This window comes from Parasteatoda tepidariorum, chromosome 1 (genome assembly GCF_982258835.1).
Source record: "Parasteatoda tepidariorum strain Cologne lab strain chromosome 1, Ptep-v5.0, whole genome shotgun sequence".
Lineage (NCBI taxonomy): Eukaryota > Metazoa > Arthropoda > Arachnida > Araneae > Theridiidae > Parasteatoda > Parasteatoda tepidariorum.
In genome coordinates this window covers 133,764,536-133,778,747 of record NC_141755.1, presented here as the reverse complement: position 1 = coordinate 133,778,747, position 14,212 = coordinate 133,764,536, and the positions used below count along the sequence as shown (strand labels likewise).

The 14,212-nt window shown below is 29.9% G+C and overlaps 1 protein-coding gene across 24 annotated transcripts in view; it reads right to left on the bottom strand.

The window, feature by feature from the left end:
* Positions 1-14,212, bottom strand: part of LOC147817004 (uncharacterized) — a 70,534-nt gene that overhangs the window by 8,984 nt on the left and 47,338 nt on the right. For 4 of the 24 annotated variants that reach the window (XR_015429814.1, XR_015429811.1, XR_015429813.1 and 1 more), the window contains exons 1-5: positions 8,738-8,941; positions 7,635-7,752; positions 3,357-3,495; positions 2,221-2,324; positions 1,366-1,441 (exon numbers count right to left, since the gene is read on the bottom strand). Coding sequence is in view for 14 of the 24 variants with exons in the window: in XM_087153487.1 (XP_087009613.1) it covers positions 1,366-1,441; positions 2,221-2,324; positions 3,357-3,495; positions 7,635-7,637 (322 nt within the window). In the remaining 10 variants the exon portion in view is untranslated. Of the gene's footprint in view, positions 1-1,365; positions 1,442-2,220; positions 2,325-3,356; positions 3,496-3,928; positions 4,018-4,137; positions 4,324-7,634; positions 7,753-8,631; positions 8,950-11,705; positions 13,102-14,212 lie in introns of those variants that run through there. The other 20 variants (XM_087153496.1, XM_087153491.1, XM_087153464.1 and 17 more) reach the window with 15 other exon arrangements.

Below are 14,212 nucleotides of genomic sequence, written 5' to 3'. Positions count from 1 at the left end.
AAGCAATGCAAGATAATATCAGAATACAAAATCTAACATCATATAGCATCAAAACTAATGCAAACAGTGACTTTTTGTATCTTTTTAATATTAGAAGTTATGCAAGATAACGTTAGATTTTATTGATTTTCTGATGTTATCTAATATTAGTTGCTACTTTGGTAATGTTGTGTTTAAAAAAAAAAGAGGACAGCATCAATGGTCAAAAGAACCAGTAGCTGATGGGTAACCAGGGGCCTCAATCATTAGAAATTAATTTAAATTGATTATTTATTTAGTTACAATGCAAAAAATTATTACAATATTCAAATTCCAAGTAAACTTAATTTGCAGAAACATTAAAAAAAGAACATTTAAGAAAAGAAGCTTATTGTTATAAACCTAAAAACAGTCAGACTGATTAGAAAATATCAGAGAATCCATAGCAAATAATTGAATTTTTCGACTGACCTATGACATATGAAACCTACAAGGGAAGAACAGTTTAAGCGAAATGAGAAAGCTGATACAAAGAAAGATGATTTTGCGTGGGGAAAGGTAGGGTTTTAGCATAGTACCGTCCTTCTTCACTGTGTAATAACACCCAAAAAGAGACTATTTTTCACATGATTACTTTGTCAAAACTTAGCAATGCTCAAAATGCAACAGATGGAGATCCAAGTATAGCTCGTTCACCAGGAGTTGGCACTTGGCTCCACCTTCATCACGTGGTATGCGACGATACTATTGCGCTATTTTTGGGAGAAGGTTGTGAGCAATCCTGAACAATGTTGCTATTTGGCGATCGTTTGGCAAAAATATTTATTTCGCAAACTTTATGTGCATTTTTTTAACAATGAATATTCCATAAATTTGACGATATTTTACACTATTTTTTTATGATATTTCTTTCTTTTGAGTGAATAGTTTGTCCTTTATGAGACATTTCGCTGGGAGAACAACAGTTTCTAAATGTAAACTATATTTAATTAGCTAGTGTAACAAAAGGTATATTAGCAGATGATAAAGCAAAGTAAGTGAAAAAGAATTCACTTTCTGTGTTTGGCGCAAATTAAGGGTTGTCTTAATTTCAACAACGGAGATGTTTTTCCTCTTACTCCCCCGCGCTGAAATGAACTCTGCGTCCGAGGAGGTGGAGCCAAGTCTCAACTCCTGGTGAACGAACTATATCCTTTTTTGAGAAAAATTGACTTAAACTGTTCTTCCCCCTTAATATACCTACTTATATATAAAGATCAATTATCTGCTCAACCATATCTTTTGGTAACTGTTCCTTATTATCCATACTAAGAATTGTTCTACAAATTTCGTCATTTGAGAGTCTTAATTTTGATAACAATATTGTACAATTTTGAACATGCCTACCATCAATGACAGAGAGTTCTCTTGATTTGGCTTTAGTCACCACTGCTGGTATATCTTCTATAACTGAACCAATGCACTACAAATTAATAACAAGTACATAAGAAAAGCATAATAGGCATTCATTTAAAATATGCAAAATGTACACTTATATAATATAAATGTATACGTTTGTAATAGCTTTTAATTTTCTGTAATGCAAGGATAGATCAAAAAGACTGATATTTTTTTAAGAAAAGGTTGAGACTTGTTAATTAGGGTGTGTTTAAATTTTTTTTTTTTTTTCATTTTGAAACCTAACTAATATAGAAAAGCTGCTTCAAAGAAAAACTGATATGACTAATTTTCACAAACTAAACGTAATAATCTTTTAAAATTAACAATAATGTAGAGTAATTCCTATTTCTTTACTATATATACATGTGTATGTATATTTCACCACAGTTTTCAAATTAGAAATAAACAGAAAATCTCAATATTTACGATCGTTCAAAAGTTATGCACTGAGAATAAATTTCAGCAGAAACTTATCCAAGTCTGAAATACTTCATAACTTAAAAGGAATATTACCTATGAACAAACACAAAGAAATTGAGAAAAAAACACAGAATATATTTTTAATTTTAATCTAAGTTTAATTTTATACATTAAATCCAATGCAATCAGAGAAAAAAAATTATTTGACTAATTTTTATGAAAATGTTACCTGCTGTTTTTGATAAGCACAAAATGTCTTATCAAATTTTTGTAAATCAATATCTTTGTACAGTTTTCCCAAACGGTTCAAATAACATTGGTTATACACTTATGAATTATTTTTTTGAAATGTATATTAATAAGCAAGTTTGTTTTTCTTACTTCTGGTAGCTTACACCAATTAAAGGATTTCAAAGGATTTGATGGCTGAGGAATATTTTTAGACATCACTCTTGACAAATTTAAAGGTTTGTCATTTAATGAACCTAAAAAATTATTCATACAGAAAATAATCACATTAATAAATCAAAGACACAAAAAAACATAATATTCAATAAAATTTCTACAAATAAAAACAGTTGAAAAATTACCATACTAAAATATTTGTTCAGAATTCACTTGACCCTATAAGCATTGAGCTCCTGGGTAATATTGTGCAAAAATTTCCTAGCTATACACTAACATTGAATAACAAGGGGCAGGGATTGATTTTTTGATGCAGTAAAGTTTGCAGCTAAGAAATCATAAAAGCACATAAAACTGCATGAAGCTAAGAAGGAGACTTAGATTTCATTGAAATCATTTCTTTTTACATGAATGCTTTTCCAACCAAGAAACAATTTTTAAGTCTAAAGACTGTCATTTATGTGCAGAATTGCCAGAGACTACAGTTTTAAAATTTATGTCATTTGTTAAATTTATGATGGGTTTTTCTTTATTTGTATGAATGGTAAACTAAGTTAATAAATGAATAATTTTTCCCTTAAAACTGTTTCTTTTTTTATTACCTAACATTTTCAGAAAATTCAATATTTATCAGCAATTTTATATGCCTCGATATATTTGTGGTTTTATATCATAGTCAACAACTTGGGGTTAAGAGATTGTTACCGATGTGCATCATCACCAAGAGAAATTTTGGCTTGGATTATTATTTAAGTGAAGGATTGACAGAGAGCATAATTTTAAAAATTGTCTGCTTTATAATGGAAGTTCCTGAAAATTGAAAAAGTTTTAGTTAATATATGCAAAGGTTTCACCTCAAAACTGTACTGTCCTTTTTCTTACATGTCATTCTAACAAAATTCAATATTTTCAAACAATCCTATTTTCCCTAATGTACTTATGGCTGTATAGAAAACCATTTCAAAGAATAAATACTTTTAAAATTTTCATATAACTACTAAAAAGTACACAGAATTTTGTGTCTTGACTGGATAACAGTGATAACAGAATATTATATTGAAATTGAATGCATTAACACATATTGTATTTATGTGAAATAAAAGCTGTTTTACCGATACGAAATGGAGGTGGTGGTGGAGGACATGGTACTATTCCAGGTGCTGGGGTTATTCCAGCTTTAGCATCATCAGATAAACATCCAGCTTTTGCCAAATTTTCAACTTGAGTCCTTTGTTGTTTTTCCATCTCAAGCTACATTAAAAAAAATTATGAATTAAATAAAGGGGTCCAATAGTAAGGCAAAGTCCATGTATATGCTTAATATTATATACATGATCTTTGCCTTACTTACCTTAATTTATCTCAAGTAATCATAATTTTCAGAATTCACACACATTCTGGCTAATCAAACTTTTACTATGTATTTATTGTATTCACAAAAGACATTTTCATTTGAGAACAAATTATAAATTGTGTGGGAGCAAATTAAGAATGTGATAGAACCTATAAAATTTCAAATTTAGAACAGAATTACTAAAGAGGTCAAACACCCTTTTGGGATTTATTGTAGATGCCCTAGTTAATCACTAAAATACTTATCATATTTTAATTAGGGGTATTATATTATATATTATACCATTAAATATCAATACAATACTTGTGCAAAAAGGATTTTAACTTTTACCTATTTGGTTGCATCCTTAGTGCAGTTTTTAAGTTGTCTAAAAGTTTTGAATGGGCTATTATTTCATCCTCTTCACGTGGAAACAATAACTGAAGCATACAATAGTAAAAATTTTATTCTGTTAACTGAAGAATAGGGATAAATATTTCAAAAATTAACTACAATGTTAATTTTGCGAATAAAACAAAAAGATTTATTTCAAAACTTACTTCCAATAGTGTAGGGTGATTCCAATAGAGATGTGCCAAGTGTTTTTAAAAATACTGTCTTAAACATGAATTTCAAGTGCAACTAAATAGATGATATGGTTGGTAATGTTTCTGATACAATGACCAGAAGTCATCTAATTTAGCATTTTTATAAAAAGAAAACCCCATGTTTTTTTTTAATAAAACCTGCAATAGGAGAATCACGAAATGAAATAGAGGTAAATGGAATGTACTTAATTCATGTAAACTAGGAAATATGAAAAAAAAACTTTTGATTGTTCAATTTTTGCTTTAACATAACTAGTAATAGTTCATGTTTAATAAGCTTTGTATTTCCTAAATAGGGTTGATGTTTGTTGCAAGTACATAACAGAATTTATTATAAACTGTTCAGTATGAAGACAGATTTTATACTTATAGTTTTCAACCTAATCACTAAAATCCTGACAAGTATTTTAACATTTACATACCCTGATGGAATGAGTAGTTCATGTTATGAAGAATAAAAAGCATAAACTAAATTTAATATTCACTTTTACTTAAACTAATAGCATATAAAGGTTTGAGTGATGAGCATCATTCACAGAAATTTTAGTCATGATTAAATTTAGCCAGAATAAATTTATTCTGAATGATTATTCCATAGCAATTAAAAAATAATTCAATGTACTAGCAGTAAACTCCTTACTCTTTTTTACAAATAGATCTGTAAGTTAACAAATATCACTACTGATGTCATATTTAAAATAGTTGAAAAACTGAACTGTCAAAAGTTAAATTCAAAACAATGGATACTGCTTAACTAGTCAGAATTTCCTTGTTTGCCTATCCCGCTTGAACAATTCGTCATAGAATGCTATAACACTGACAATGATCTTCTTAGTGCTTTGAATTATATATATGCCAAATTTCATTGCATTTGGCACACAGACTTAGCCCAAAGACATTCATTTATATATAAAATATAATAATATAATAATATTATAAATATGTATAATAACAAATTTAAAATAACTTTTATGTTTGGAAAAATTAGTACTTACATCATATTTACTCCTTTAATCACAAAACTAAGGAACTAGTAAAAATATGAGCCTTTATTACTTAAAATTTTTTAAAAAAATTATAGAAACATTCTATCAAAATAAGTGAACAGTAAAATATTTAGAGGAAAGCTGTTAATTGTTTAAGTTATAGTTTAAGAAGAAAGAAGTTATAGTTTAAAAAGGTTAGAAGTTACAGTTTAAAGCAAAATGTCGATATTTTAAGTTCAAAGTGAGTTTTTGCAGCTATCTTAAATTTACAGAAGAGGTCAGAGTGGTGCAAAACTTAAACATTGATATCTAAATAGGGAGGTGTTGTCTCTGATGAATTTGTACATGTAAATAGAACTAAGAGTTTAAAACTTAATGTGATTTAATGAAACAAAAAAAAACAACAAAAAAAAAATTACAAATTTAGACTAACAAATATTTAAGCATCTGACACTGCTGTCTGGGCTAGTGAGGTAATGTTTCATAAGTTTCATTTTCATTTAATTTTCAGTTTTATGTGAAATATTGATTATTAATATTGCTAAGAATTTTTAATTAAATTTATAACATTAAGTTTTAATTAAATATTTCTTTAAATTAAATTCTTTGGCGAATAAAAATACGCATTGTGGATACATAAGAGCTTTGTGGATACATAAGGGAGAATATCAAAAATTTTATGAGTTTTTAAAGATAACTTTTTCTTCAATGTTTGTTTATAGAATTATGGAAGCCAGGATGGCACTTTATAGACGGTGTCATGTGATGTGTATATATTTATGTATTATGTTAATATGTATTTATATCACTATGTAGGATTTATGCAGTGTTTTCCTTAAACAATTTTAGAAGCCCTGTCTACCCTTTGATCCCTATAAATGTACCCTCTTTGCCTTTTCTGTAAAAATAGCCACCATCTCTTAAAAACACTGCCTATTTATTCATATTCCATTTTTAAGAAAAATAAATGATAATTACACAATGGTAAAATTATCTGTGTTCATAGATTTAATTTTCAATACTATTACAAATATTTACTTTGTTAGAATTATTTTTATATGGTAAAATTTGCATAAGTATCTCTTTTTCCGAAAAGGAATATTAATGACTTTTTTTTAACCAATTTTAAAGTTATTTTTTAAATAAATACTTTATTTTAAAAAATACGCCATTAAATGCTTATTTTCTAATAATTTTCTGTTTGAGTTATACAAAAAAGCTTTCAAGCTGTTTATTGAAAAACAGTTTTTTTGTTTTACTTTTTTTTTTACAACTAAATATAGATCAGAGTTGGATTGCATAGTATTCATATAAAGAGAAATTTTTGTATGATGAATTTTCCAAAATAAATTACTTAAAATCTAAAAAATATTTTACATTTTAAAAATATATTTCTAAGATGAGAAGCCAAAAATATTAGGAATTATGAATCAAACTGTGAACTTCAGGATGATTAAACCATAGCCATTCTCAAATAAAAACTAAAATACAATGATTTTAATCATTTATAAAGGAATTTTTCTTCTTAGTTAAGAATTAATTAACTTCTGATCATGTAAGTAAAACTTAATTGTACCTTAAATAAAGACCCAAAAGAACATGATCATAAAAGTTTCAATAAAACTCATAATTTATGAATTTTAAGTATTTACCCGGGTAAATACCCAGGGTATTACATAATATAATATCTAAATAGTGAAATACAAATTTTACTGTATCTTATCTGCTGTAGTGTATTTTACAGATATGACTTAATATTCTATTAAATTAAGGTAGTTGATAAATATGCATTTTACAGTGCTGACACCCTACTTACAACAATGCTCATAGTACTTTTCTTATTCCTGTTATAAAGAAATAGACTAGAAGAATTTAACACTAAGTAAAATTAATGATAGGATGATTTTAAACTTTTAACAAACGATAATTGATCAATATATAACTATACCATTTAAAAAGTGTTTACATAATAGAATGTTAAAAATATAAAAGGTAATGCAAGGTAGTTAAAGGTAAGTAGTAAATGAAACATTTAGGTAGCAAAACGAAAACCAGCACCTTAGTTACATTTAGCAGGTCTATTATGTTACAAAAATAAATTAATAAATGACCCACATGTTAAAAATTCATATTGTAGGCTCGTCATATAAGAACTCGTTCATTATCAATTAATAAATTTAAAGTTTGGTTTCAGTAGTTATTATAAATTATAAAACACACAAGAAAGAGAATTATTGGCTTAAGTTATTTTTTAATTATGTAAATATTTTATTATGTAAATGCCTTTAACTACCTATTGTAAATTCTTGTGAGTCGTTTTTTCTAAGCATTTACCTCAAGAAGGAAACTTTAAAATACAAGGGAAAAATCTGTACTTTTTCCGGAGCACAATCATCTCTCTAATCTATTCAAAGTTCATAAATTGTATGTAAAATTTAAGTTTATTGTTAATTACTAACTAACCATTAGATCAGCTGATAGCCTCTAGTTTTTGACTACCAATGATACCACCATCAATTCTTTCTTGTTTGCAATCTTCAGCTTCCAAAAGAATTTCAAGGATGTCCAACAATTTCATCATCTAGATAAGAAAGAAAAAATATTTTAAATTAAGTACATAAATAAGCATAGCTATCAACATGAAAAAAGAAAAAAAAACAATCTGAGGATTTTGCAAAACTGTAAATTTTACACCAACCAACTCTCAAACCATATCGATATTTTTTTATGAGCTTCGAAATTTGATAATAAGCTCACTTTAAAACCAATTTCTAGAAAGTACCAATTTAACTAAGGAACTATTTTTTTTAATTTAAACTAATTATCGCTAAAAAAAAGTTTCTCAGTGATAAACTTTGTATATTTTGAGTGTCTTAAAAGTCAAGCAAATATTTGTACATAATGCTTTTTTTTTATGATGGGTGCCCTTTTTTAGGGGCTCTTTCCAGTTTCTAATGCCCTTTTTAAGGTCTAAAATGAACACCGTAGACTTTGTATCTTAATATAACAGTTACAAAACAATGAAATAAAGATAATATTTCAATTAAAAATTGCAATTGGAATACTGAGAAGTAATGTTTAAAAACATTAGAACATTTCAGATTAAAAAAGCTAAGTATTACACAATACACACAAATTTATCAAGAAAATAAATAAACAAATAAACTGGTTCCTCGAATGTTAAGCACTGTTTTAAACTAGCAAATGAATTATTTCAGTTTTGTTATCTCTTACTAATGAGTAAATTTCTTGTTCACTTCGTTACAGAACGATATAATATATATATACCACACCAAATAGGTTTACACCATTTATAATATCCTACACAATTCAATAATTTTTCTCCAAATAAAACTTCAAAATAAAAGAGAGCACTTATAATAAATTTGAAACTAAAACTAGCTCAAAAATAACAAGTGGAATATCGACTTAAATAAAGCAAAAATTGAAATACTAGTACTATTTTGATCTTATGATATATATATATGCCCCATCCCTGCAGATAATTTTGTTTCTGAATATAATATTTATATAAAAATTACTATAACATAAAATACTCAAGCAACCTATCACTAGTCAACATGCAGAGTAAGTATTAAAAAAGGTTGTGCACCCCGAAATTTGTAGTTTCAAAGAATTTTTTTTATTTTAGTCGAATTTTTTTAATTTAAAAATTATCTTTTTGTTATTATTTCAATTAATTAATGCTAAAAGCAATTCAAATGCTAATAAATAAAAAAATTGTTGACATTAAATCAGTTTCGAAGGACTGTGTGAAAATATTTTTACGCTTTTAGCTTACTAATTTTCTATCCGTTATTAATTTTTTTGGAATTCAAATTTTAGAAAAGGTAAGATAGCAGTGCGCGGCAGACTGTTTGGTAAACATCTTAAAAAAAAGAGCAGAAATTAGAATAAATAATCTAATTCTAAGCATAGAGTTAGCATGTTAGATAAGGGGACTCCTTGATCAAGTATTGGGGACAATTATACGTTCGTGGAGGATTTTTTGCCGTAAATAACCTGCATTTGTGTTACATGGAAAGGAAAACCTTCCACGGTTAGTCTGACGGCATATGATTAGTCTAACCCGTGACCCGTCTACCACTGAGGATATTTTTCATTTGTACTGTGGTCGGTGTGAGCTGGGTGCCGAGTTCGAATCGACCAGCTATCATTGGGATCGAACTCAAGTCACCTCATTTAGAGGCAAGTGCTCTATTCTCTCAGCCACCCTTCTCAGTATTATAGCGGTCGTTGAACAGCCGACCCAATTTTTTCGTGGTGTTTACGAATGTGGATGTTCAACTCCGTAGCCTAGTAATTTTGAACCCAGTACAGATGACAAGGGAACCCCGGGATCAAATATTCGGAGAAATTTTGCCTCCATGACGAACTTTTTTGATGAAACTAACCCGCATTATAGTTGCATGGAGAATAAAACAGCAAAAAACTCCCACGGTTAGCCTGACTGCAAAGGAACCCATGATCCGTCTACCACTGAGGACACTCTTTATATTTTATTTTATTTTATTTAACAACCGATCCGATTTTTTGTGTTCACGACTACTCATGTCCAACTCAGCAGTCTTGTAATTTTTAGCCAAATCCAGAAGACAAGGGAACACCTACGCCTAGTATTGGATTTGTTGTTGTTGTTGTTAATTTACGTCGCACTAGAGCTGCACAATGGGCTATTGGCGACGGTCTGGAAAACATCCCGGAGGATGATTCGAAGACATGCCATCACAATTTTGATCCTCTGCGGAGGGGATGGCACCCCCGCTTCTGTAGCCCGACGACCTGCGCGCGAAGTCGAGCACTTTACGGTAGCACAGTTTAACGAGGACCAATACCGCACACCCTCGGTCCCTACGCAGGCTGATCCAAGTGGTCACCCACCCGCACACTGACCGCAGCCAGTGATGCTTGACTTCGGTGATCTGCTGGGAACCGTGTCCTAACGATCAGCCCACTGCGGGACCCTAGTATTGGAAGAAATTTGCCTACGTGGAGGACTTTATGATGGAACTAACCCGCATTTGAGTTACATGGAAAGGAAATCCACGAAAAACTCCCACAGTTTTGTTTTTCCTGACGACGAGCTGAATCTAACCCATGGCCCGTCTACTACTAAGGATACGTTACATCAGCACTATGGTTGGTGCGAGCCGGGTGCAGATCTCGAATCAATAAGCCATTATCGGGATTCGAACCCGGTTCACCATATTGGAAGTCGAAAACTCTATCCCCTGAGCCACCGTGCTCCAACTTCTCTGCATTGAGCTATCTGTCTCTCTATTTGACAAAGGTATAATAAGAATAACGGGGATATTTCCGTATCGTGATCTAAAACGCCAACTTCGATCTCTAAGGAGCCAAATTGATTTTAATGGGAAAAATTATTAAGAAAAACATGCAAATGTTTGCTTGGGAGTGGCTATGAGTTACACCCTTCGAGTTAGTCTCATTTTACGGCGTTTCTTTTAGTTTCTCGTGGTGCGCTGACCTGAAGTGGCCAAGATATAGCGATTATTCGGCCACAAATCACGGTACGGAAATCTTCCCAGCCTAAATTGAGCACACAAACCTGCAGATCTAATAAATAATAACCAAATTCTTCAGCAAGTTTGAGTCAATCTTATATGACTTTAAATGTTGCTACAGTTATCAAAGTGCCCTCGAATGATGATCTGTTAAATATTTTCTTTTTCTTGATTAATTTTTCTTTGGGGAATTAGCTTATTATTTTATTAAAGGCATAATAGAGCATGAATTCATTTTTTTTATTATCTATTACTAGCTGAGTACCTGTTTTTGCGTTTTTTTTCAATTTTTTTCCATATTTATCATTAATTAATTCGACTAAAGAAAGTATATATCGATATTTGAATATTGGGGAAAAGGAATAGAAATTCTATGAAAAAAATTCGTAATGCTCACTGAAAGAAGAGTAATATATATATATATATATATATATATATATATATATATATATATATATATATATATATATATATATATATATATACAAATGTATTTTAATGAGTAATATAAAATCAAATTAAATATCTTTATTAAAGAAAATTTATAGAGTTTAAACAAAAAGCAAAACTTAAAGGCAAAATTTATTATCGCAATAATCGAACAAAAGATGCATTAATTTACGATAAAATTAGCACGAATAAGTAACTATGAGTAATTATTTGAATGTATTATTTATAATTCCCATGATGTAATAAATATCGGAATTTTTAAAATCATCTGGGATTGCATTATAAAAACTGTTAAAAATTAAAGAATAACATGGATTTTCAATAAAAACGGACAAAACACAGTACATTAAAAAGTGATTATTTAAATGTGTGATTTAAAACTCGCGTGTTGTAATGAAACTGAGATTTTTCACACTAAAAGCATAGCAATTACTTAGCATTATTCACGTAGTAACAAAGTATATTAAATTAAAATAAGTTTTACGTAAGATTGGAAAGAAGCTTTGGCTCTTAATTTGAAAAAATAATAACTTATAACCTGTTGCAACTTTCTTTTTTAAAAAAATCGTGACTTTCCTCTCCAGATAAAGCAAATGCTGGTTAGTTTCACAAAAAGTGATGAGGAAAAGATACTTAATCCAGGAGTTCCCTTGTCTTCTGGATCGGGTTCAACTTAGGAATATAGTGAAGTAAATAAATTTTATCTGAAAAAGAAATGTAGTTATTATAGTTAGAAACAGTAATAAAAGTAATAATAAAAAAGCAATAGTTGTTTTAACTTTTCAGTTCAGTGCTATAGCGTAGGTGGAGAGTCCAAAAGCGAGAGTAAAGTCTGTAAATTTGCATGAATCGACCACAGTGCTGACTTGAAATATCTTCAGTGGTAGATAGATCATGGTTTGGAGTCCCTTTGCAGTCGGGCTAATCGATAGAGGTTTTCATGGTTTTCCTCTCCAAGTAACGCAAATGCTGGTTAGTTCCACCAAATGTCCTCCACGAAGTCAAAATTTCGCCCTATACTTGATCTTAGTTTTCCCTTTTCTTCTGGATTGACTTCAAAATTTGAAGACTACGGAGTTGAAAAATAATAGTCCTAAACTCTAAATCTGGGTCGGCTGTTCAACGACGGTTGTTAAATAAAATAATTTAAAAACGAACCTTTAATTTTAAGAAAGACCTAAACTAAATGACTAGCACAATTGATTAGTATGTTATTGAAAATATAATTTGCGTGGTTGCGTACATAATAAGATCTTGAAAAATGTAAAAATACAACTAAATAGTTGGTAAAATAGTCAGCTGCGAAAACAGGCAAGACCGCGTAATTAAGGGATTAAGTTTCAAAAATGTTTAGTTTCAAAAATGCCCGCCAACTGTCGATGAGCGAGCGGCCAGCGGCAACAACCTAAATAAAATAATCAACAAAAAAAAAAGAAAAAGAAAATAATAAGAATTTTTTTTAAAAAAAAATCCATAATTGCTTAGTAAGGTTTTTAACACACCCAATCTCAATCAATGTCGTTTTTCGATCTCTTTTTTTCGATTCTTAACCCTACGGATTTACGCATAGTTTTGAAAATACCATATTTTCAAAACGACATTATTACGATACACGAATTTTGAATTCTAGTTATCACTTTTGACGCTCTTCATGTGTGTGGGTTAATGATAAATTCAATGACTTTTCCGTAGTTATTGCTACCCATTTTCACGTAGTTTCTGAAATCGCGATTATTTTAAAAATTTATTTTACGTTTTGAAAGTTTGAAATGGGGCATTTAAATAAACTCGCAAATTTAACTTTATCGCAAATTTAAATGACGTATTTCCACGATGTTTATAAAATTTCGATATTATTACGAATCGCTCATTTAGATATCCAACTATGACGTGGTTTATTCGTGCCGATTTTGTAGCAAATCAAGTTATTTGTAGTCTCATGATGCAATGTGATAAATCCCGTTTTGTATTCATTATTTTCATCTACATATAAAAAGAATTCACATTCTAATATCATGTGCTATATTTTCTCATTTTGAATGAGGAAAAAAAAAAACATAAGTTTATTTCAAGTGAAATGGACCAATGACCAATGTCGACATATGACAGATTTTCAGAAGAAAAATAATTATCGAACAGTGTTTTATAAAAAACAGCTGAAAAAAATTATTTCAAAATTTTGAGATTAAGACTATGTTTAGAGATCTACTTTGAAATATGACTCAATAGAGAGATTTGTCCCCCAGTGGACTGATCGTTAAGACACGGTTCCCACCAGATCACCGAAGTCAAGCGTCACTGGTTGCGATCAGTGTGAGGGTGGGTGACTACTTGGATCAGTCTGCGTAGGGATCGAGGATGTGAGGTATTGGTTCTCGTTCGTTAAACAGTGCTACTGTAAAGTGCAGCGGGGGTGCCACCCCCTCTGCAAAAGATCAAAATCGTAATGGCATGCCTTCGGATCAACCTCAGGGATGATTCTTAAACCGTCGCCAATAGCCCATTGTGCAGCTCTAGTGCGACGTAAATAAACTACAACAACAGCAACAATAGGGAGATTTTGCAAAGTCACGTTAGCTTCCGTACGTAAGATTTTAATTAATTGCGCACTTCCACTGCGCATATATATATATATATATATATATATATATATATATATATATATATATATATATATATATATATATATATATGTAATGTTAAAAGAATTATATATTAAATATAATCCATAAATAGAGCATTTATCTAACGCGCAAACGTTTAAAAACCTTTCCCACAAGAAAGTAATAATATTGATCTAATTATCTCAAAAAATGTGATGATGTGGCTTTAGCAGCTTGGGAAATTGATCAGTCCCACGCTACTGAGACCTATTAACATTTAAATATATTGTCCAGAAAGATATAAAAACCCTCTTTCCAAGGTCAAATGTGCTATTCTATACCCATCCACCAGCATGTAAGGTTGTCATTCTGGGGCTCTGGCCCTTACTTTAATAAAATTATATTATGTATGATTCCTGCATTTTCCTATATCTTTTCCAAG